General features: G+C 44.1%; 2 protein-coding genes across 2 annotated transcripts in view; both read right to left on the bottom strand.

Moving 5' to 3' along the window:
- Nucleotides 1–24,712, bottom strand: part of LOC144892212 (uncharacterized) — a 623,022-nt gene that overhangs the window by 528,984 nt on the left and 69,326 nt on the right. The gene's annotated exons all lie outside the window — the stretch shown is intronic.
- LOC137428722 (voltage-dependent T-type calcium channel subunit alpha-1H-like) overlaps nucleotides 1–24,712 on the bottom strand; it is a 231,558-nt gene that overhangs the window by 189,673 nt on the left and 17,173 nt on the right. The window contains exons 3-4 of the mRNA XM_078777047.1: nucleotides 5,828–5,925; nucleotides 3,824–3,983 (exon numbers count right to left, since the gene is read on the bottom strand). Of these exons, the coding sequence (XP_078633173.1) occupies nucleotides 3,824–3,983; nucleotides 5,828–5,925 (258 nt within the window). The remainder of the gene's footprint in view (nucleotides 1–3,823; nucleotides 3,984–5,827; nucleotides 5,926–24,712) is intronic.

Below are 24,712 nucleotides of genomic sequence, written 5' to 3'. Positions count from 1 at the left end.
GATGAGGTAGATTCGATCAGAGCAGAGTCACCATCCCAATTCCAAATTATTTTACTGGAATAATAATCAAAGATGCACAACATGAGATGCCGGCCTGGCGCATTCAAACACAACATTCACGGCAATCGGAGCTGCTGTTAGAGCGGTGGTGTTGTTAACAGCAGATGGTCCGAGGCTGCATCTCCACTTATTATTATTATTCAGACTGGTTTCTGAGTTTTAATATTAATCTCATCATTGTTCTGAATTGTATAATAATCGCAGATATAAAACAGGAGATGCAACCTTGGTGGTTATGTTTAGGGTTATGTTAGAGTTCTGGTTAGGACTAGGGTTAGGATTATTAGGGTTAGGGTTGTTAGGGTTAGGGATGTTAGGGTTAGGGTTAAGGTTAGGGTTAGGTTCATTCCCCTACATATCAAAGCCAAATGTGACCCCATAACCACACTGGCGGTTTATTGCCTTTTTACCCCTCTGTCATCCCACCCAATTTTAAAATTTAAGTTTCTGCTAAATGTTGGCCGCCAATGACATCACCAGGCACATCCACATTATTTCGAGGGAATCTTCCAATTAACACGACATCAGATTTATATTGGACAATTTTCGAACCACATCACTAATATAAAAAGTGAAGTACTTAGTGAGTTTATTCAGTGATTCTACACAATTGAGAGACAGGGTCAAAGACGATACACAGCAGGATATCTCAAAAAGTGGACGAGTTGTGATAAAACTTGGTGGATAAGTTGGGTAGGTGACAAGAACAAGCTGATTCTATTTTGGTTCAGGTCTGAATCCAGATCCGATCTGTCAATGGATACAAATGTAAATTATTCAGCCTGGCGGATGTACAGTCACATGAAAAAGTAAGTACACCCCATGTAAAGTTTTGACTTTTTCAACATATTTCAACATACAGCTATTTGATCTTCATTTCAACAATATTGACAGGTAAAGGTGATATAATATAACAAATATCATGAAACATTTACATTTTGTAGTCCATTGTATAATTTAAATAAACATAAATGCAAATTTAGCGTGTGGAAAAAGTAAGTAAAAGTAAGTATTAATACCCTTGGCTCTAATAGGTGGTATTGTCCCCTTTGGCAGAAACAACCTCAAGTCGGCGTTTCTTATAACTGTCTACCAGTCTCTGACATCGACTGGGAGAAATTTTTGCCCACTCCTCCATGCAGAATTCTTTCAGCTGTGATGTTTGAGGGGTTTCTTGCATTCACAGCTCGTTTCAAATCCCCCCACAACATCTTGATTGGATTTAGATCCGGGCTTTGACTTGGCCATTCCAGAACCCTCCATTTCTTTCTTTTCAGCCATTCCTTGGTGGATTTACTGGTATGTTTAGGGTCATTGTCATGTTGCAAAGTCCAACTTCGGTTGAGCTTCAACTTTCCGACAGATGGCCTCACATTATCCACAAGCACCCTCTGGTACAATGAAGAATTAATCGTGGATTATATGATGGTGAGCTGCCCAGGCCCTGATGCAGCAAAGCTGCCACAAACCATAATATTTCCACCACCATGCTTTACAGTTGGTACCAGGTTCTTGTGGTCAAATGCTGTCTTTGGTTTTCGCCAAACATGTCTTCTGGTACTGTGGCCAAATAGCTCTACCTTTGACTCATCTGTTCAGAGCACATTGTTCCAGAAGTGCTGGTCTTTGCCTCGGTGTTCATTGGCAAACGTTAGTCTTGCCCTGATGTTTTTTCTGGACAGCAAAGGTTTCCTCCTGGCACACCTCCCATGTAGATCAAATTTGTGCAGCCTCTTTCGAATGGTAGAGTCGTGCACTTTGACATCAACAGTGGCAAGAGCTACCTATAGGTCCCGTGATGACATTCTGGGGTTCTTAGAGACTTCTTTCAGCATCTTGCGGTCTGCTCTCGGGCTGAACTTGCTGGGGCGGCCTGGCCTGAACAAGTTGGCAGTTGTTTGGAATCTTCTCCACTTGTAGATGATCTTCCGGACAGTCGAATGATTGATTTCAAATTGTTTGGAGATCTTTTTAAATCCCTTCCCAGACTCGTCGGCATTTATAACCTTCTTTCTGGAGGCCTCAGAGAGCTCTTTTGATCTAGGCATGGTGACGCCACACACTTCAACAACAAAGAGCAAACCAAACTAAATGTCTGAGGTTTAAATAAGACAGGTTCCTCCAAGATCCTCTTTAACGATGCACCTGAGCTGGTGCACCTGATTCTAATTTTAGGTATTTGAAGTAGTGATAAATGTCGGGGTGTACTTACTTTTTCCACATGCGAAATTTGCATTTATGTTTATTTAAATTATACAATTGACTACAAAATGTAAATGTTTCATGATATTTGTTATATTATATCACCTTTATCTATCAATATTGTTGAAATGAAGGTCAAATAGCTGCATGTTGAAATATGTTGAAAAAGTCAAAACTTTACATGGGGTGTACTTACTTTTTCGCGTGACTGTATGTGCTCTTCCGAGTGGTGTTGTAGTTATGTTGTTGTTGTTGTTGTTGTTGTATAGCCTCTGACAGTTCTCTTGAACAAGCCAGCACCAGGAAACAACCGATCGATTTCCCAGTAACGACCCAGAGATCCCCCATATCCGGGGTGGTGTACCCCCGCCTTCACAAAGTCAGTGCCACAACAGAGATAGAGAGCGAGAGAGAGAGAAAGAGAAAGAAGAGACAGAAACAAGAAGGGAAGGGCCGGTCCATGGGGATCGATCGGCACACTGACCATGATGGTGCTTCCCTGACGAATCCGGGCAGCAGGGAAGAATGGGGAAGATTTGGCCCCTGACTTGCATTGGGGGGTACAACCACCGTGAAGAGGCATCCCCATTATAGTTGCTGTAGTAACGTTGTTTTAACAATTGCATCATTAAAGAAAAGTGAGTCGGAAACATGAACCATAACACTCAGCGACATTGAAAGCTGGTATAATTTTCGCAACTTCCAGTGCATTTTCACAACTTTTGTCCGACTGTCAATGGCAAGTATGAAAGAATTTGTGATTGAAAAAAACAAACCTTTGAGAAGACTCGAGCCGCAAGAATTTCCATTCACAGTTTTATGGTAATTGTTTTCTGTTAAGAATGTCGCCCTAATCAATACCGCTCGGACCATGCAATGACACATTGGTGTGTGTTAACCCCGGCACTGGGTCAATTCCAGCTGCATGATCAAACATCCAATGAGAGGAGCTGTAATATGCAGATGCTATCCTATGCAAGCGAGGGGCAACATCTTGCAAGGACATGAGCCCTTCTTGCTGCAGAGAGGTAGACGATAAACCGAAGTATGACTGGAGCTGTGTTCATATTGTGGCAGCTATTCTTTGATTGTGTACAAAGTCGAGGCTCATGGTGGAACGTGTGGAATGGACGAGGACGTAACATAACAGAAGGAACAGTAGAAAGAGAGAGGGGAAAACACCAACATCTGGGTTGAGGGCCAATTAGAGGGATATTTGGACAAATAAGGGATGTGGGGAAGAATGAGAGGTTGGGGAGGATGCATGGGATGCACAAGATGGATGGAGAAGCAAACTCTCAAGAAGAACAACCTAGAAATTTGGAAAGAGTTGGGCTTGGGGATAATAAATGGGGGTAGAAAAGATCTTTGGTTTTGGATGGGAGATGATCTGAGACATTGGTGAACATCTGAACTCAGTGGAAAACTACCATTTAGGTTCAATGCAACATTATTTCCTCATTATCCCTTGTATCCGAGTGTGCACAGACTCGTGCTATTTAAAGCAAGCTCACACTATCTGTTTAAGCACAATGACAGACATCGGGAGGCATTGTCTTACCGAGTGAGATTGTGTTGCAAAAAGCAGCGGTTCCGGAGTAGGCCGGCCCACAACTGCACGCCTACGATGCCAAAGATGAAGAAGACGAAGAAGCAGAGGAGAAGCACGTTTCCGAGCATGGGAAGCGTGTCCAGCAGCAGAGTCACCAGGATTCGCATGCCTGCAATGTGACAAAAAGTCTCGTTCTTCGTTACTCGAATCAGAACCTTAAAAAGGACGTTCTTATGTAATTGGACAATGCATCCTCCAACTGTTCAAGATGAAAAGGTTGAATGAGACGTTAATGACTCTTTTTCTACAATAAATTAAATAAACGAGAAATACCAATCAGAGATTGCAGATCCTCGCCGGCACGTATTGATGCGGTGCATTTTCTGTGGTGTTTATTAGCTGCTGTGTTTGTGTGGTTTATTGATGAGATAGATTTATGTTCCATCCAATATGGCTGCCGATCACGTGACCGATGACGTCATTATTTTAATTCGCCCATACAATTTTTGTGTAGATCATGGTCAATAAATTTCAAACTGATCAGATCAACTATTCTACTTGTCTGATTATGACATCATAATGAATATATGTTGTTCCCCATGGGGAGTGCTCGACAATGAGTCATGTTTCCATTTAATTCCATGGAGTGGTTTCAGAGATATATAGGTGCAAAGTTTTTCAGTTTTTCCAATATGGCGCCATACCACGTGACCTATGACATCATAATTATCATTAAAAATTCTACAGGAAGAGGCGTTCTATGGTGAAAATTTCTTGGCAATCAGACCAACGGTTGCAGAGAAAAGCATAGTGCGGACAAACAAACAGACAGACAAATAGGAAAGGTGTCGTGCAGAACACAATACTTGCAAAATCCACTCCCGCTCCTGAAAAAGGTTGCCATGGAAACATCAACTAGTCCATTTCATTAAGATTAAAATTAGTGATCTTTAAACAATGTTCAGGTCAATCGGATGAAAATTTATTATCTTTTAAATGAAAATTGATGATTTTAGACGTTTCACCTTGAGTTGACCTTTGACCTTTTGACCTCAAAAATAGTTGCTTTCCCAATTCAGTGAAGCACTATGCAATTGCTGTTTAATTTTTAGGGTAATTGGATGAAGATTGACAATTTTTATTAGATGAAAATTAATGATTTTAGAAGTTTGACCTTGAGTTGACCTTTGACCATTTAACCTTAAAATTAATTGCTTTCCCAATTTAGTGAGGTACAATGCAATTGCTGTTTAACCCCCAAGTGAATCCGATGAAAATCGACGATTTTTCAGATGAAAATTGACGATTTTAGAGGTTTGACCCTGAATTGACCTTTGACCTCAAAATAGTTGCTTTCCCAATTCAGTAAAGCACTATGCGCTCAATTGCTGTTTAATTTTTAGGTTAATAGGATGAAAATTGATGATTTTTTAAGATGAAAATTGATGATTTTATAAGTTTGACCTTGAGTTGACCTTTGACCATTTGACCTTAAAATTAATTGATTTCCCAATTTAGTGAGGTACAATGCATTTGCTGTTTAACCCGCAAGTGAATCCGATGAAAATTGACGATTTTTCAGATGAAAATTGACGATTTTAGAGGTTTGACCCTGAATTGACCTTTGACCTCAAAAATAGTTGCTTTCCCAACTCAGTGACTCGATATGCAAATCCTATTCAACTTTCAAGTCAATCGGATGAAAAATGACAATTTCAGAAATTTGACCTCAAGATGACCTTTGACCTCAAAATCAATAGGCTTCTCAGTTGTGACTACCTCCACAACTTGGTAATGTTTCATGATGATCGGTTTGGAATTGTGACCTGTAGGCGATTGACATACAGACAGATACTTGAAATATCTATGGTCCCAAATGCCCTCCTCTGACGAGGGTAAAACTAAAAAGTATTGCAGTGCATAATAATTTGACCTCTACATCCTCACATCCAACAAACGCTCATCTCGAGCTTTCAGGGAGATTTGTCAACCGGTTCGGTCAGACAAACGTACTCGGCACGCGGTTGATGGCTCGGAGAGGTCGGAGGACACGTACTGTACGTATAGCCGACAGGCTAACATTCTCCATGTCCAGTGAATATTCCATCATCCTGCAGGTGAGGTTCAAAACACAACAGTAATGACAATTAACACCGATTAAGGTTAATTCTGCTTCACACAATAATTGTCGTTTGTATTCATGTTGAGCTTCAATCAATCACGACCTGACCTCAATGAACATGTTCCACACTTTAGTATTCCTGCTTTGTTGTTTTATGAATGAAATCATCTTTTCTACCCCCGTTAATTCACCCGAGATCCAACTTTTTGAAATTCCGACTTCTGTCCTGGAAGTCCTAGCAATGTCAATGTGTTTTATACCTCTCCCACCGCCCCCCCCCCCTTCCCACGCCTCCTCCCCCCAAGCCTTCTCCCTCCCACAGATCTCCCGATATCCCTGCTCTCAAACGTTGTACTTGTGTGCTTCCCTCTCTCTCTCTCCCCATCTTGTCTCCTGCTCCCTTTATCTTATGCTTTATGTGTCAGTTTGTCTTTTTGTGATTAATGTTAGCTCTTACAAGAGCCTCGATCTTGTATCCAAAAAAAAAAAAAAAAAATCCTTCTGGCCCCGCCCCTACAACCTCCTTCCAGCAGGCACCACCCACTCTCTTCTCCAATCAAAGTATCTTGAAGGCTAGTTCATCACTTAATGAGGAACACTTCTTGCTGCAGGGTTGTTACAAAAAATGTAACAACTCACAGCACATTGTCTGAGAAACTTTAGAATTCATTTATTTTGAAAGAAAAAAAACCAGTTGCAATTTCCATCAGGTGAGCTCATTACAGGTGCTGACTTTAATACCTATTCGCAAAGGAATTGCTGGGAAAATGGTCTAATTTATGTCTGTTTCAAACTTAATGAAAAGGGACCTGCTGATGTCTCTGTCCTGTACTTTCCGTGGGAAATCCATCGGTTAATCTGGAAATAGAAAGAGTCCTGAATGTTTTTTTTATGATGAAGAGGCATACTTCTTCTTCAGATAAGCTTTTTAGTACTCCCATCACAAGTTGGCCTGAGGGCATGAGGAGTTAATAATGAAATAACAGCAAGAATGTGTGTGGCATGCATTTTTAGACCAGGTAGGGCCGGCAGATGTTATGTTTTCGCTGGAGGTCAATAACAAACCAGCTGGGTTTTCGTGACGATCCAAAAGTGACGAGACAATCTTTCAGGGAAAATCTTGCCTTCCAGAAGCCAAGAAGCTAAGAATCCATAGGAAAGCAATGGGAAACATCTTTAACTCGTGTTATTATGGTTGAAGAGTTTGGACTCCCTTGGACAGTATAGAGTGGGTGATTTATGTACGAGACAGAGAAATGGGGACATTGCGAAAGGAAACCATCAAGCAATATTGGAAAGCTTTGAGATGCATGTGTGGTAATGTATGGAGGAGATCAGTTGGATGGAACCAAAAAACAATGAAGAATAAGTCAAAGAGAAGAGAAGCTTGATTGAAAATACTTGACACAGACACATGATCTGACAAAGCCTGGTGTTGGCTTAGCGGTTAGGGTGCCGGCTTGGGATCCGAGGATCCTGAGTTTGAATCCCGGTCGATCGCTGAATTAACGCCAGGGGGGTTGACTTCAGCCTGTCATCCTTCCGAGGTCGGCAAATTGAGTACCAGCTTACTGGGATGAATGATCCCGGTGTGTACCCCGATTTAGAATAGGTACACCGTATCCCTGCGCATCGTAGGAGGCGACTAAGGGTTGGCGTCAGGAAGGGCATTAGGCCGTAAAAAATATTGCCTCAAACAGGGACCCATGAGGTCATGGAGCCCGCAAGGCTAACCCCCGTAAATAAATTTTAAAAATGGCCTTAAAACGATCATTCATTCATTCATTCAGACACATGATCTGATGAAATGGTTTCGTGATAAGAGTGGAATGCCTTTTGAAACAAGGAAGAATCACCAGAAAGAGAACAAGAAGACTAAAAATAGAACCACTGCTGAGTGAACTAAAATAAGCAGGATCATATAATGAGATGAGTAGATGATCGAAAAACAAATCCAAGAATCTGCAATCTTAATATGTGAACACACACACACACACATATAAATATATACAGTCACGTGAAAAAGTAAGTACACCCCATGTAAAGTTTTGACTTTTTCAACACATTTCATCATACAGCTATTTGATCTTCATTTCAACAATATTGATAGTAGTGTAGCAGCATAGCAAACCTGTTGTGCATTTTGTGATACAAGCACCAAATTTGGCACAAATGTACATTAATATGTTGCGAACATTGTGTGGTCAGCAATGAAGACGAGAGTCTGAATTACATGTATGCAAAAGACCTTGTGAACCAGTGAAGCAAATACACGGGTAAGCATGAATTAAATCTAGGGCATGATATAATTTCCATGATGTTTACCTCTACACTCAATGGTGGAAGGAGGTAATGTTTTGATCCCAGCTTGTCTGTATGTCTGTTTGTCTGTTAGTCCACAAAATTCCAGACAAAGCTTGTAGTAGTGGTAGTTGTAGTGGTAGTGGTGATAACAGAAATTGTTATATAGAACTGAACTTATATTTATTATTATATGCAGAAAATAACTTCATTTCTATATGCCCTGCAGTGGACAGGTTAATTGGTTTATGCACTGAAGGGGTCACCCTGGTGTGCACTGCTGTGTTCTGCCTCACTGAGTTGTTCAGGTATGATGTACTCAGCACAAGCTTCCGGTCGGCCCGGAGGTGGGGGTGCGGGGCCTGTCACGGAACGTCAAAACAAACGGCCTGCCGGGGCCGCCCAAAAGTCGGGCGTGAGGGGCGCGTCCACTAATGGAACGCCTCTCGCTTCCCAGATCGAGGGCCACGTGGTCAGGAGAACCTCGTCCCTTCCGGTCACACTTTGCCTATCGGCCGGCCTCGAAGACCGAAATTGTGACGGTGTCACCCGAAAAATTTGAAATTACGAAATTTGAAAAAATTTGAGAAAAAAAAATTACGGAATTTCAAGTGGCCCAATATCTGAAAATGTTCGCAACATATTAATGTACATTTGTGCCAAATTTGGTGCTTGTATCACAAAATGCACAATTCTTTTGAATATTTGGGCTAAGCCGCCCCACTATAGATAAAGGTGATATAATATAACAAATATCATGAAACATTTACATTTTGTTGTCCATTGTATAATTTAAATAAACATAAATGCAAATTTCGCATGTGGAAAAAGTAAGTACACCCCTACATTTATCACCAGTTCAAATACCTAAAATTAGAATCAGGTGCACCAGCTCAGGTGCAAATGATTAGATCATCATTCGAGGATCTTGGAGGAACCTGTCTTATTTAAACCTCAGACATTTAGTTTGGTTTGCTCTTTGTTGTTGAAGTGTGCGGCGTCACCATTAGTCCAGTCAAAATATGAAATGACCCAAAACAAATTGCAACAGAATCCATTTTACCTGCATTTAATTTGGAATAGCTCACAAAACAACATATTAAAAGTATAGGAAAATCGCAGTTGTGGAACAGTGACCAATTTGCAGAAATTCAAAATGGCCACCATTCAAACTACTTTTGCCTATATACCTTGGGATCTGAGACTCGTAGGCACTTAATTCTGGTGTCTATACCCATATTTTCAGGGTCAAGGAATACAATAATAACAGTATTTATAACATTGGGTCATTTGTTGACACCTAATTTGCATACATTCAAAATGGCCGCCATTTAAAATTAATATTGGCACATATTTCCCATCTGAGCGAAGTTGGACTATTTCTGTTGGCGAAGCATAAGGCACCAGTGAACCATGTATCAATCTGCTGTAACTGCAGTCATTTAACTACTATATCATTCCACATGTTCTAGCCACCAGTGTCTTCTTCAGTTTCTTCAAGGACTGCAATGACATTCTTGCATACACCTCTACACACTCCACATCCATTAGTGCACTCAAGCCCGTTTGCCTTGTAGGTGCACTGCCTGTTGCTACAACCTGTTTTGCAGTTACACCTTACTATCTTCAGGAGGTGTTTGGGGGATGCTGCTTTATCTGTAAGAACTGGAATGTACTGTCCACCTTTCTCACACCACCCCTACTCCGCTGGTTGCATCTGATTTCCTTTTCCCCATCCACTGCTGTACTTGCAAGTAGACCCGCATACTGTGGTACGTAGCTGCTGCTGAGGTTGGCGGGAGAACCTCTGGTTTCACACAAGTTGAACTCATGCTGACCTTCTGTTGGAAGCATTGCAGGCGGAGAAAATCCAACTTGTCATCTGATTTGCCTTTGTATAAGGAGACGATTGCTTTTTCTCCTGCGGATATGATGTCTGCCTTTGTGCTATTCTGATTTCCAAAGATCTTGGCCTGTTCCTGGAAGTCTTTATTGGTGCGAATGAGCTTGAGCACAACTCCCTTTCCAAAACCATGTATGTGGGATGTAGTATCACAACCAAGGATAGCATGCACAAAAAGCATACTATTGCATACTTGTGGGCCCAATGTGGATTTTAGAACCACAATATCCCAGCATATTGGCTGCTTCTTCATGCCATAGCGAGGTTCAGGTCGAAGGTACAGATTTGTTGTAGTGAGCTTTGAGTGCAAACAGAGCAGAACCAGAATGTCTGTGTCATCTGCAACCACGACAGTCGGCTTACTTGTTTTCTCAGCAGTGACAATGGCAGTCTGCACAATTAGTAGATCAGCATCTGCCCTACCTAGCATGTTCTGTGCAACATCCATGATGTCGTAGGTGTTCATCGAGCAAGGTGATGAACTTCTGCTTATTCTCATTGTTGGAAAGAAAGTCTTGCTTCTTTCCATTGAAAACCATAGACCCGGAGACTTGCACAGGTGCTCCAACACGCAATCCTGCTCTTCGTTGCTGTGTTGTATCTTTTGTGCTTGGGCCATTGAGATAGCCATCAAATACCACGACTGGTTCACCATGGTGTCTTTTCACATATGTGACATACTGCTGACATATCACGTCATATGTTGAACCTCGGTTCCATATGATCCTGTGAAGTAATGCTCCCCCCATCTAGGACATACTTGACGTCCCCTGGCGGTACGGACATTCCTGGAGACATCAGACTCCAAAGTGCATTGACGTCCCCAAACCTTTTCGGAAGGTCTCGCGAGATCTCGGCGAGGTCACGTCTTTTCGAAGCTGCTCCATGCGCTCACGCTCTCGAAGCTAAGTGATCTATCACAATCGTGTTTTTGTCGAGACTGTATCTATCTTTCGGTGTGTGTACCTATAGCGTATCTTTTGGAAAATTTTCGGTGCTAATTTTTCGTACATGTATACACAATCGTCGGTTAATGGTATCGAGTATTCTGCGGCCTAGTACTCGTAGGCTTAGACTACCGACACCGTACCGTCTCCGACCTTGTGGTTTTTTCTCTCAGCGATTCGTTGAATGCGCTGAAATTATTTTCGTTCTCTGTTTCGTACCAGTCGTTCACCCCGTACCTCCTTGTTTAATATCTGTACTCACACAAAAAAAAAAAAACCAAAAAAAAATATTTCCTTCCCAGGTCTTATTCGTTTATTTGTTGTTCTTTTTGTTCGTTCGTTCTTCGTTCGCGATCTCGCGGCTAGAAATGTATAATCTCTCCCCTGAACAACTATTTTCTCTCATATATTATAACACCCTTTTCTTCTTTTCCTACAAAAGGATGCTTTCGTCTTGCTCACCAAATCTATTCATTCCAAAAAATATATATAATACCATCTCTTACAGTTCCTCCTTTCTACATTCCCTAAACTATCCAGAACTCCACCCCTCCTCCAGTGTCCTCAAACGTATTTTTGACGCGAAGGTCTCAAACTCATTTTGCAAAAAATGTTCGTTTCCCATGAATCGTACACTTTTCAAAATCCAATCTCACCCCTCCCCTCCAAATCCTCCCCATCACCCATCCCTTTCAAATCTCCCCCCTTGCCCTTGCCCCTTGCCCCTTCTCCCCCCTTGCCAATCTCACCACCCCCCCACACCTCCACACCCCACACACTAAACTCCCCCCACACCCCTCCCCTCCGAGACTCTCCCTCGCTCCTCCCCTCCTAGACTCCCCTCTCACCCCTCCTCCTCAAAGCATCCTCCCTGCTTCTTCCCCCTTCCAACTTTCACCTTCATCTCCCCAAACCTTCTGCCTCGCTCTTCCCCCTCCTCAAATAACACCTCACTGTGCCTCACCCAATCTCCATCAAACCTTTTGTCCGCCCCATTCTTCCCTTTCTCCAAGTTTTTTTTTTTTTTTTTTTTTTTTTTGTATACAAGATCGAGGCTCGTGAAAGAGCTAACATTAATCACACAAAAAGACAAACCGACACACAAAACACAAAAAACAAGGGGAGCGGTAGACAAGATGGGGAGAGAGGGGGAAGGACACAAAAGAGAGGGGGAAGGACACAAACACAACATTTGAGAGCAGGGACATCGGGAGGACTTGGGGGGGAGGTGGGAGAGGATTAAAACATATGAACACTGCAAGGACTCTGGGGTGAATTACCGGGGGTAGAAAAGATCAAGGTTTTCGATGGGGGAAGATAAGAGATGGTGGTGAACAGCTGTTTTAAAGACCTGGAGGGAGGAGTGGGATTGAAGAGAGTGGGGGAGTTTGTTCCAGAGGCGGGAGAAAAGGGGAATGAAAGAGTGAAGGTGAGCAGAGAGCCTAGACTTTGGCAGTTTAACCAGAAGAGGGTTGCAGGCAGATCTTGTGCGACCTGAAGGAATATTGGGGGGACAGAGCACAGAGAGAGCTGGGGGAGCAAGGCCGGAGAGGAGTCGGTAGAAGACAGAAAGACCACCAACCTGCCTGCGGTGAGTGAGTGAAAGGCCCTCGGCGTTGACTACATCACAGGAGATTCCAATGATTCTGAAAGCTTTGGCCTCAACAGCGTGAAGCCGAGCAAGGTGTGAGGCAGGAGCACCAGCCCAGAGGGGGGAACAGTATTCCATTGAGCTGCGGATGAAAGCCTTGTATGTGGTGAGGAGCTCAGGTGTGCCAAGGAAGGACTTCGCACGACGGAGGATGCCCAGTCGGCGACTGGCTTTGGAGGCCAGCTTGGAAATGTGGTTTTCCCAAGAAAGATCATGGCAGATAGTGAGACCCAAAAGCTTGAGCGACAGAACTTCTTGGAGAGGATTGTTGAGAAAGTAGATGGGAGGGTTGTCCAGTCGGTCTTTTCGGAGAGACATTGTAAGAGTGTGAGATTTGTCAGGATTGAAAGACATGTTCCACTTGTTTGACCAGTCTGTGATTTTGTCCAGGTCTGCAGAGAGTGAGGAGGCTGCAGACTGCCGATCTGAGGGATGAGGAATGGAGCGACAGAGAGTAGAGTCGTCAGCAAAGAGATAGAGAGGATTTTCAAGAGAGTCAGAGAGATCATTGATGAAGACCAGAAAAAGCACAGGGCCCAGAACACTACCTTGGGGAACTCCAGCCTGAACAGGAAGAGGAGATGAGAGAAACCCATTCAGGGCCACACGTTGACTACGACCAGAGAGGAAGTCCGCCAGCCATGTGTGGAGATTTCCATGGATACCAAAGGAGGAGAGTGTGGAGAGCAGAGCAGGGTGCCAGACCGTATCGAAGGCACGTGAAATGTCAAGGGAGACAGCTCTAATTTCCTGTTTGGCGTTGAGGACCTCCATCCATTGTTGAGAAAGCAGAAGCAGCATGTCCAGAGTAGAGTGACCAGGTCTGAAACCAAATTGATGATCAGAGATCAAGCCATTGGAGAAGAGGAAAGATTTAATATCTGAAGCAATGATGGATTCCATGACTTTGCTGATAATTGGGAGAAGGCTGATTGGTCTGTAGTTGCTGGGATCTGTTTTTGCACCTTTTTTGTGCAAAGCGGTGATGTTGGCTGATTTCCAAGCAGATGGCAGATGACCTTGAGCAAAAGAGAGGGTGAAGAGAACAGAAAGAGGGAGTGAAAGTGCAGAAGAACATGATTTTAGGACCCGTGGGCTGATGCCGTCAGGACCAGTTGCAGAATCAGAGTCGAGGGTTGCCAGAAACTTTTCCACCTTGTCAGGAGGAAAGGACACAGAGTCCAGGAGCAGCTGGGTACGACTGGGTACGGTGGGTACAGAGAGGGATGGGTTTGGGACACAAGATTTAGAGGCAAACACAGAGTTGAGGCATTCAGCTTTTTCACGTGCGGAGTCAGCCGTTAAGCCGTTTGAGGTGAGGGAGGGGATGGAGGGGGAACAAACACCAGAAACAGATTTGACCAGACGCCACCAGGATTTGGAAGAGGGAGACAGATAAGAGAGTTCGGTCTTGAGAATGGTGAGATATTGTTTCCTGGCTCTCCTGAGGGTGGACACACACTTGTTTCGGGCTTTCTGAAAGGAAATGAGATTTCCTTCCGTTGGATTTGCTTTCCAGGAGACGAAAGCAAGTTGTTTCAGGGCAACAGCCTCACCACAAGATTCCGTGTACCATGGACGGGAGGAAGGGTATGACAACTGAAGACGAGATGGTATAAATCTGTGCATGAGAGAGAGCAATTTACTTTGAAAGAATTCCCAGGATGAGTTGATGTCAGAGGCGGTAGAGATGGGAGACCAGTCCAGATGATTGATGGCTGCTTGAAGACCGTGCCAGTTGGCCTGAGTGAAATGCCAGACTCGTCGACGCTGAGGAGGCTCTCTGAGAATGGTCAGAGAGATGTCCACTTTGACAAGCACATGATCAGATGAGCCGATTGGAGCAGAAGAAGAGCAGCAGACATTTTCAGGGAAGTTTGTCATAACCAAATCCAGAAGAGAAGAAGTTATTCTGAAATCTCTGAAATCTCTGACACACCTTCAACAGCTCTCCCTACCTCTTCCTCCTCTTCCACATCTTACCCTACCCCTCCCCCTCCCCTGTTCTGGACCCGATGCTCCCCCTTCCTCTTCATTAACGGTATGGACCTCAAACATCCGGGGCCTTCGCTCAAACTTGACTGACCTCTCCATACAGGTTGCTTCTGACAAACCAGATGTGATCTGCTTAACAGAAACTTTCCTCCTTCATGATGTCTCTGATGCCTTGGTAGCTCTCCCAGGTTACTCCCTCCTCCGGTATGATAGAACTGAGCCTCGTCCTGGAGGTGGGGTTGCTATCTTTATAAAAAACTCTCTTCTTCACTCGCCCTCCACAGCCCTCTCTCCACCTCACCCCCAGGAATACCTTTGGCTACGGCTTCCCCTTCGCTCCCACCTTTTGTTCATATGTGTGTTGTACCGTCCACCAAACAGCGATGACTCCATCTACATCTCACTGTCTGATAATATGGACCAACTTCTATCTACCCATCCCAACTCTCTCTTCCTCATATGTGGTGATTTCAATTGTCACCATGCCAGTTGGCTGGGTGTGGGTACCTCTCTCACCAACCATGGCTCTTCAGCAAAGGACTTCTGCGACTCACTGGGACTGACACAATCTGTCAATTTCCCGACCCGGATCTCAGTCAACGGAGCATCTTCTCTTCTGGATTTGGTTATGACAAACTTCCCTGAAAATGTCTGCTGCTTTTCTTCTGCTCCAATCGGCTCATCTGATCATGTGCTTGTCAAAGTGGACATCTCTCTGACCATTCTCAGAGAGCCTCCTCAGCGTCGACAAGTCTGGCATTTCACTCAGGCCAACTGGCACGGTCTTCAAGCAGCCATCAATCATCTGGACTGGTCTCCCATCTCTACCGCCTCTGACATCAACTCATCCTGGGAATTCTTTCAAAGTAAATTGCTCTCTCTCATGCACAGATTTATACCATCTCGTCTTCAGTTGTCATACCCTTCCTCCCGTCCATGGTACACGGAATCTTGTGGTGAGGCTGTTGCCCTGAAACAACTTGCTTTCGTCTCCTGGAAAGCAAATCCAACGGAAGGAAATCTCATTTCCTTTCACAAAGCCCGAAACAAGTGTGTGTCCACCCTCAGGAGAGCCAGGAAACAATATCTCACCATTCTCAAGACCGAACTCTCTTATCTGTCTCCCTCTTCCAAATCCTGGTGGCGTCTGGTCAAATCTGTTTCTGGTGTTTGTTCCCCCTCCATCCCCTCCCTCACCTCAAACGGCTTAACGGCTGACTCCGCACGTGAAAAAGCTGAATGCCTCAACTCTGTGTTTGCCTCTAAATCTTGTGTCCCAAACCCATCCCTCTCTGTACCCACCGTACCCAGTCGTACCCAGCTGCTCCTGGACTCTGTGTCCTTTCCTCCTGACAAGGTGGAAAAGTTTCTGTCAACCCTCGACTCTGATTCTGCAACTGGTCCTGACGGCATCAGCCCACGGGTCCTAAAATCATGTTCTTCTGCTCTTTCACTCCCTCTTTCTGTTCTCTTCACCCTCTCTTTTGCTCAAGGTCATCTGCCATCTGCTTGGAAATCAGCCAACATCACCGGTTTGCACAAAAAAGGTGCAAAAACAGATCCCAGCAACTACAGACCAATCAGCCTTCTCCCAATTATCAGCAAAGTCATGGAATCCATCATTGCTTCAGATATTAAATCTTTCCTCTTCTCCAATGGCTTGATCTCTGATCATCAATTTGGTTTCAGACCTGGTCACTCTACTCTGGACATGCTGCTTCTGCTTTCTCAACAATGGATGGAGGTCCTCAACGCCAAACAGGAAATTAGAGCTGTCTCCCTTGACATTTCACGTGCCTGCGATACGGTTTGGCACCCTGCTCTGCTCACCAAACTCTCCTCCTTTGGTATCCATGGAAATCTCCACGCATGGCTGGCGGACTTCCTCTCTGGTCGTAGTCAACGTGTGGCCCTGAATGGGTTTCTCTCATCTCCTCTTCCTGTTCAGGCTGGAGTTCCCCAAGGTAGTGTTCTGGGCCCTGTGCTTTTTCTGGTCTTCATCAATGATCTCTCTGACTCTCTTGAAAATCCTCTCTATCTCTTTGCTGACGACTCTACTCTCTGTCGCTCCATTCCTCATCCCTCAGATCGGCAGTCTGCAGCCTCCTCACTCTCTGCAGACCTGGACAAAATCACAGACTGGTCAAACAAGTGGAACATGTCTTTCAATCCTGACAAATCTCACACTCTTACAATGTCTCTCCGAAAGGACCGACTGGACAACCCTCCCATCTACTTTCTCAACAATCCTCTCCAAGAAGTTCTGTCGCTCAAGCTTTTGGGTCTCACTATCTGCCATGATCTTTCTTGGGAAAACCACATTTCCAAGCTGGCCTCCAAAGCCAGTCGCCGACTGGGCATCCTCCGTCGTGCGAAGTCCTTCCTTGGCACACCTGAGCTCCTCACCACATACAAGGCTTTCATCCGCAGCTCAATGGAATACTGTTCCCCCCTCTGGGCTGGTGCTCCTGCCTCACACCTTGCTCGGCTTCACGCTGTTGAGGCCAAAGCTTTCAGAATCATTGGAATCTCCTGCGATGTAGTCAACACCGAGGGCCTTTCACTCACTCACCGCAGGCAGGTTGGTGGTCTTTCTGTCTTCTACCGACTCCTCTCCGGCCTTGCTCCCCCAGCTCTCTCTGTGCTCTGTCCCCCCAATATTCCTTCAGGTCGCACAAGATATGCCTGCAACCCTCTTATGGTTAAACTGCCAAAGTCTAGGCTCTCTGCTCACCTTCACTCTTTCATTCCCCTTTTCTCCCGCCTCTGGAACAAACTCCCCCACTCCCTTCAATCCCACTCCTCCCTCCAGGTCTTTAAAACAGCTGTTCACCACCATCTCTTATCTTCCCCCATCGAAAACCTTGATCTTTTCTACCCCCGGTAATTCACCCCAGAGTCCTTGCAGTGTTCATATGTTTTATTCCTCTCCCACCTCCCCCCAAGTCCTCCCGATGTCCCTGCTCTCAAATGTTGTGTTTGTGTCCTTCCCCCTCTTCCCCCTCTCTTTTGTGTCCTTCCCCCTCTCTCCCCATCTTGTCTGCCGCTCCCCTTGTTTTTTGTGTTTTGTGTGTCGGTTTGTCTTTTTGTGTGATTAATGTTAGCTCTTTCACGAGCCTCGATCTTGTATACAAAAAAAAAAAAAAAAAAAAAAAAATCCAGTTGAGCTTTATTTGCCAGTCGCGGAGTGTACTTATTCTCAAAGAGCGCCGGAGGATAGCTGCATAACTCATATTGGAATGCCTCTAACAGGTTGTCTTAATGCGTTCCCAACGTTATAAGTCTCTGAAAGAGCAGTTGAGGATCTATTTGGATCATTCCCTCTTTCGTCTTCACTGCACTGCTATCACTCAAGGTAACAGCCAATATTGCTCGGGGACGAGCTGCCTGGAACATTGCATGACCTATTGAGGCCATCTTCTGCGTTGCATCTGTACTTGCAAATAGACCTTGGAGGAAAATCCTCAATGATGCTGGTAGGAATGAGTTGGCTTCTTCTACAGAAGCCATTTCCTCGTACTTAGGATAGCAGTCTTTCTGCTGGATGACAGATTTCATGTCATTCTTGATCAGCTTTGCAGCAGCCTGTACTATTTTCATCTTCTCCTCCTCGCAGCTCTCTGGATGTCCCTGGTCTGAGTGGAATTCATTAATTATACTTTGTGCACTGCTCCAAAAGGTGACAACGTTTGGCTTCCCATCTATTTCAGTTATTATTATCTTGTCACCAAACTGCTTTTGGATCTGTTGCTTCATATGGGGAACGCCATAGGGCTCACCGTTAGTGTCAACGAAGTAGTCGCCCATCATTTTTATGAGGTCATGTATGGTGGTTTGCTCCTCGTCATTTTCCTCCAAGTACTCAACAACTTTCATGAACGCTTCTGCTTGTACTTCATCTTGTGGTTTTCCCAGTTTGACATGCTTTGCAGATCTACCATCACCAGGAAGATACTTCTGAGGAATCTGCTTTTGAGTTCGTAAATTTACACTGCAACCTTGGTGGTAGACGGCATCAGCTGCATGAAGGTCATTGATGAAGTCTATTCTAGCTTTAACTTTCTGGGCCCACTCATCATTCCTCTTTGTGCATGTGTGTAATACTGATGTCTGAAAGTCGAATGTTTTGACTGGCATCAATTTAAAGTCCACGCTTTTCCCACCATATTTGTCACCTGTACCACAGAACAAGCAGTGTTCACTATACTCAAATGGGGAACCTGTAGATCTCGATGTATGGCTTGCCTGGTTTGACCTTCAGCCTTACATTCCCTCTTGCACTTGTATGATTCTATACAGTTTGCGTTGCAGTGTATTCGTCGGCATTTCTTGTGAACCTTCTGTTCAGGTATGGTACTCGTGACCACGCCTCTCTCTTCACTTGCTCTTTTGATCCCGTCACACCCTTTTTGAGTGAGAGTAGAACTTTCTTGGTCTTTGGATATGACTTGATGGCAGAGGGCACATTGGGGTTCATCCATCGTTGTTTAATCTGAAATCAAGAGACAAGAAAAAATCCACCACCAATCACTACAATGTTATTGGCAGCATCTTCATTTTTTCATAATGTGTTCATTGACCTGAAATATAGTTGATTGATTGTTATGAATGGAGGCTATTTTGATATTATGCTAATTGGGCCTGTGCTGATGCTTAATGACAACAAGTTTTGATTATTGACATTGTTCTCATTGTGTTCCTTGACCCAAAAGCAAGTGCAAACCCAGAATTAAACCATTATTAGTTACAGGATATGGGTTAAGCTAATTTGTCACAGTGGCCATTTTGGATTGATGCAAATTAGGTGCGAACAAATGACCCAATGTTATCAATACTGTTATTATTGTATTCCTTGACCCTGAAAACATGGGTATAGACACCAGAATTAAGTCTCCACGAGTCTCAGATCCCGAGGTATTGGCAAAAGTAGTTTGAAAGGTGGCCATTTTGAATTTCTGCAAATTAGGCACTGTTCCACAACTTCGATTTTCCTATACTTTTAATATGTTGTTTTGTGAGCTATTCCAAATTAAATGCAGGTAAAATGGATTCTGTTGCACTTTGTTTTGGGTTGACCCCTTTTTTTTCATATTTTGATTGGACTACATGCCGAGATCAAAAGAGCTCTCTGAGGCCTTCAGAAAGAAGGTTATAGATGCCTACGAGTCTGGGAAGGGATTTCAAAAGATCTCCAAACAATTTGAATTCAATCATTCGACTGTCCGGGAGATCATCTACAAGTGGAGAAGATTCCAAACAACTGCCAATTTGTTCAGGCCAGGCCGCCCCAGCAAGTTCAGCCCGAGAGCAGACCGCAATATGCTGAAAGAAGTCTCTAAGAACCCCAGAATGTCATCACGGGACCTACAGGTAGCTCTTGCCACTGTTGATGTCAAAGTGCACGAGTCTACCATTAGAAAGAGGCTGCACAAATTTGATCTACATGGGAGGTGTGCCAGGAGGAAACCTTTGCTGTCCAGAAAGAACATCAGGGCAAGACTAAAGTTTGCCAATGAACACCAAGGCAAAGACCAGCACTTCTGGAACAATGTGCTCTGGACAGATGAGTCAAATGGAGAGCTATTTGGCCACAGTACCAGAAGACATGTTTGGTGAAAACCAAAGACAGTATTTCACCACAAGAACCTGATACCAACTGTAAAGCATGGTGGTGGAAATATTATGGTTTGGGGCAGCTTTGCTGCATCAGGGCCTGGGCAGCTCACCATCAACAACAACAACAACATGCATTTTAAAAGGCCATTTTCCCTGCTAGAGCGGGGGTTAGCCTTGCGGTCCCCATGACAATCTTCTCCATTTTGCCCTATTTTCTGCATCTCTCCTTGTTAACCCCCTTGCCCGCATTTCTTCTTCCACCATCTTTAGCCAAGTCTTTCTCGGTCTTCCCCGTCTTCTACTTCCTTCTACATTCATTTCCATCACTCTTCTCAACCAGTCACTTTCATCCTTCCTCAACACATGACCAAACCATCTCAACCTGTTCCTCTTCACAGCATCAATCACAGGCTCTATTCCCATCATCTTTCGCAATTCATCATTTGTCTTCCTCTCTCTCAACGATACTCCGCACATCCGTCGAACCATTCGCATTTCCACCCTTTCCAACCTTCGTTGCTGCTCTACGTTCATTACCCATGTCTCGCTCCCATAAATCATAACACTTCTCACACATGCAGCATACACCTTTCCCTTCAGCTTCAACGACACTCCCCTCATCATCAGCACGCCACTCAATTCCCGAAACTTCTTCCATGCACATCTCACTCGAGCAACCGTTGCCGAGTCTGATCCACCTTCTCCATTCAGCATGTCTCCGAGGTAGCAAAATGTTTTCACACCTTCCAGCTTCACACCGTCTCCAAGATCCAACTCAACATTTCCTCCATCTGCAGCTCCCTCTGTGCACACCTTACATTTGAATGTAGCTGCCACACTGGTTAATGACCCTCTCAGACCACTACATTTTTGATGAACCCACTCAGCGCACATTGTACACTGAATGGAGTTCACTCCGACACCCTTCCTACACACAGCACAGGGCCACTTCCCAGTTCTTTCCACCTCACCACATGCTTTACCACTTGCCATCACCTTCGTCTTTCCAATATTCACCTTCAGACCTTTTGTCTCCATACATTCCTTCCACGTGTTCATCTTTTCCTTCAGTCCATCCATACTTTCCGCAATCAACACCAGATCATCTGCATACAACAAGTCCCACGGTAAACCCTCCTTTACGTTCTGAGCCAGCACCTCCATCACAGCTACAAATAGTAGTGGACTTAGTACCGACCCCTGATGCACTCCCACCTTCACCTCAAACTCACCACTGTTCCCGTCCTTCGTCCTTACAGCTTTGCGCGCTCTTTTGTACATTGCCATCACTACTCTGATCAACCATTCCTCCACTCCTAACTTCCTCAATGCCCATGTCAATACTTTGCGTGGAACCCGATCGAATGCTTTCTCCAGATCAACAAACCCAAGAAACAACTTCTTCCTCTTCTCCATGTACTTCTCCTGCAACTATATTAGCGAAGCTCACCATCATAGAATCCAATATGAATTCTTCATTGTACCAGAGGGTGCTTGAGGATAATGTGAGGCCATCCGTCGGAAAGTTGAAGCTCAACCGAAGGTGGACCTTGCAACATGACAATGACCCTAAACATACCAGTAAATCCACCAAGGAATGGCTGAAAAGAAAGAAATGGAGGGTTCTGGAATGGCCAAGTCAAAGCCCGGATCTAAATCCCATCGAGATGTTGTGGGGGGATTTGAAACGAGCTGTGCATGCAAGAAACCCCTCAAACATCCCACAGCTGAAAGAATTCTGCATGGAGGAGTGGGCAAAAATTTCTCCCAGTCGATGTCAGAGACTGGTAGACAGTTATAAGAAACGCCTACTTGGGGTTGTTTTTGCCAAAGGGGGCAATACCACCTATTAGAGCCAAGGGTGTACTTACTTTTTCCACATGCGAAATTTGCATTTATGTTTATTTAAATTAGACAATGGACTACAAAATGTAAATGTTTCATGATATTTGTTGTATTATATCACCTTTATCTATCAATATTGTTGAAATGAAGATCAAATAGCTGTATGTTGAAATATGTTGAAAAAGTCAAAACTTTACATGGGGTGTACTTACTTTTTCACGTGACTGTATATAAATATACATATCTCTTCTCTTCTCTCTTCTCTCTTCTCTCTATATTATAAAAGAAAGTTTTTGTTTGTTTGTCTGCGCAAGCTAATCTCCTGAACGGAGAAAGATAGGAGGAAACCTCTAATACAAAAAATGTCGGGACGGGCCCCGGGAAGGTTTTGGGCTAGGTGGCGAGACCAGTCGAGGCCCACCTCAGCCAGGCCGGGCCCATTTCGGAATTAAAAGCTGAGCTGAATTATAGTAGTCAATCTTCTACGCGAGTAAAAGCTGAATTATGGTAGTAAATTCATTCAAAAAGAACCAAAAAAGTTGGGATGCACCTCGGAAAGATTATAGGCTCGGTGGCGAGGCTGGTCGAGGCCACTTCGGCCGGGCTGGGTCCATTTCGCAATTAAAAGCTGAGCTAAATTACAGTAGTCAATCTTCTATGGCCACGAGTAAAAGCTGAATTATAGTAGTAAATGCATTCAAAAAGAACCAAAAATGTCGGGACGGGCCACGGGAAAGTTATAGGCTAGGTGGTGAGGCCGGTCGAGGCCGCTTCGGCCGAGCTGAGCCCATTTCACAATTAAAAGCTGAGCTGAATTATAGTAGTCAATCTTCTACGGCCGCGAGTAAAAGCTGAATTATAGTAGTAAATTTCATTCAAAAAGAAAAGCTCAGCCGAAGCGGCCTCGACCAGCCTCACCACCGAGCCTATAACCTTCCTGGGGGCCGTCCCGACATTTTTGGTTCTTTTTGAATTTGGTTCTTAGCTCTTTCACGAGCCTCGATCTTGTATACAAAAAAAAAAAAAAAAACCCGGGCAACGCCGGTGCTTTCGGCTAGTACATTTATAAATATAAATATAAATACATAATACATATGCACATATGCAAATATACATATACATACATAAATATACATATATATATATATATATATATATATATATATATATATATATATATATATATATATATATAATACATATATAAATATACATATCCATACACATACATATATAAATATAGCTTTACATAAATATACATATCCATCTACATATACAACAACAACAGGCATTTTAAGGCCATTTTCCCTGCTAGAGCGGGGGTTAGCCTTGTGGTCCCCATGACAATCTTCTCCATTTTGCCCGATTTTCTGCATCACCCCTTGTTAACCCCCCTTGCCCGCATTTCTTCTTCGACCATCTTTAGCCAAGTCTTTCTCGGTCTTCCCCGTCCTCTACATCCTTCTACATTCATTTCCATCACTCTTCTCAACCAGTCACTTTCATCCCTCCTCAACACATGACCAAACCATCTCAAACTGTTTCTCTTCACAGCATCCATCACACGCTCTATTCCCCATCATCTTTTGCAATTCATCATTTGTCTTGCTCTCTCTCAACGATACTCCACACATCCACACAACCATTCACATTTCCACCCCTTCCAGCCTTCGTTGCTGCTCTACGTTCATTACCCATGTCTCGCTCCCATAAATCATAACACGTCTCACACATGCAGCATACACCTTTCCCTTCAGCTTCAACGACACTCCTCTCCTCGTCAGTACGCCACTCAGTTCCCGAAACTTCTTCCATGCACATCTCACCCCAGCAACCGTTGCCGAGTCTGATCCACCTTCTCCATTCAGCATGTCTCCTAGGTAACAAAATGTTTTCACACCTTCCAGCTTCACGCCGTCTCCAAGATCCAACTCAACATTTCCTCCATCTGCAGCTCCTCTGTGCACACCTTACACTTGAATGTAGCTGCCACACTGGTTAATGACCCTCTCAAACCACTACATTTTTGATGAACCCACTCAGCGCACATTGTTCATTGAATGGAATTCACTCCGACACCCTTCCTGCACATGGCACACAGCCACTTCCCAGTTCTTTCCACCTCACCACATGCTTTACCACTTGCCATCACCTTCGTTTTTCCGATATTCACCTTCAGACCTTTTGTCTCCATACATTCCTTCCACTTGTTCATCTTCTCCTTCAGCCCATCCATACTTTCTGCAATCAACACCAGATCATCTGCATACAACAACTCCCACGGTAAACCCTCCTTTACATTCCGAGCCAGCACCTCCATCACAGCTACAAATAGTAGTGGTCTTTGTACCCTGATGCAATCCCACCTTCACCTCAAACTCACCACTGTTCCCGCCCTTCGTCCTTACAGCTGTGCGCGCTCTTTTGTACATTGCCATCACGACTCTGATCAACAATTCTTCCACTCCTAACTTCCTCAATGCCCATGTCACATATATATAATATATATACATATATA

Source organism: Myxine glutinosa, chromosome 5 (genome assembly GCF_964187855.1).
Source record: "Myxine glutinosa chromosome 5, kmMyxGlut1.1, whole genome shotgun sequence".
In the NCBI taxonomy this organism is placed as follows: Eukaryota; Metazoa; Chordata; class Myxini; order Myxiniformes; family Myxinidae; genus Myxine; species Myxine glutinosa.
Note: the sequence above shows the minus strand (reverse complement) of the source record. Positions and strands in the feature narration are given on the sequence as shown.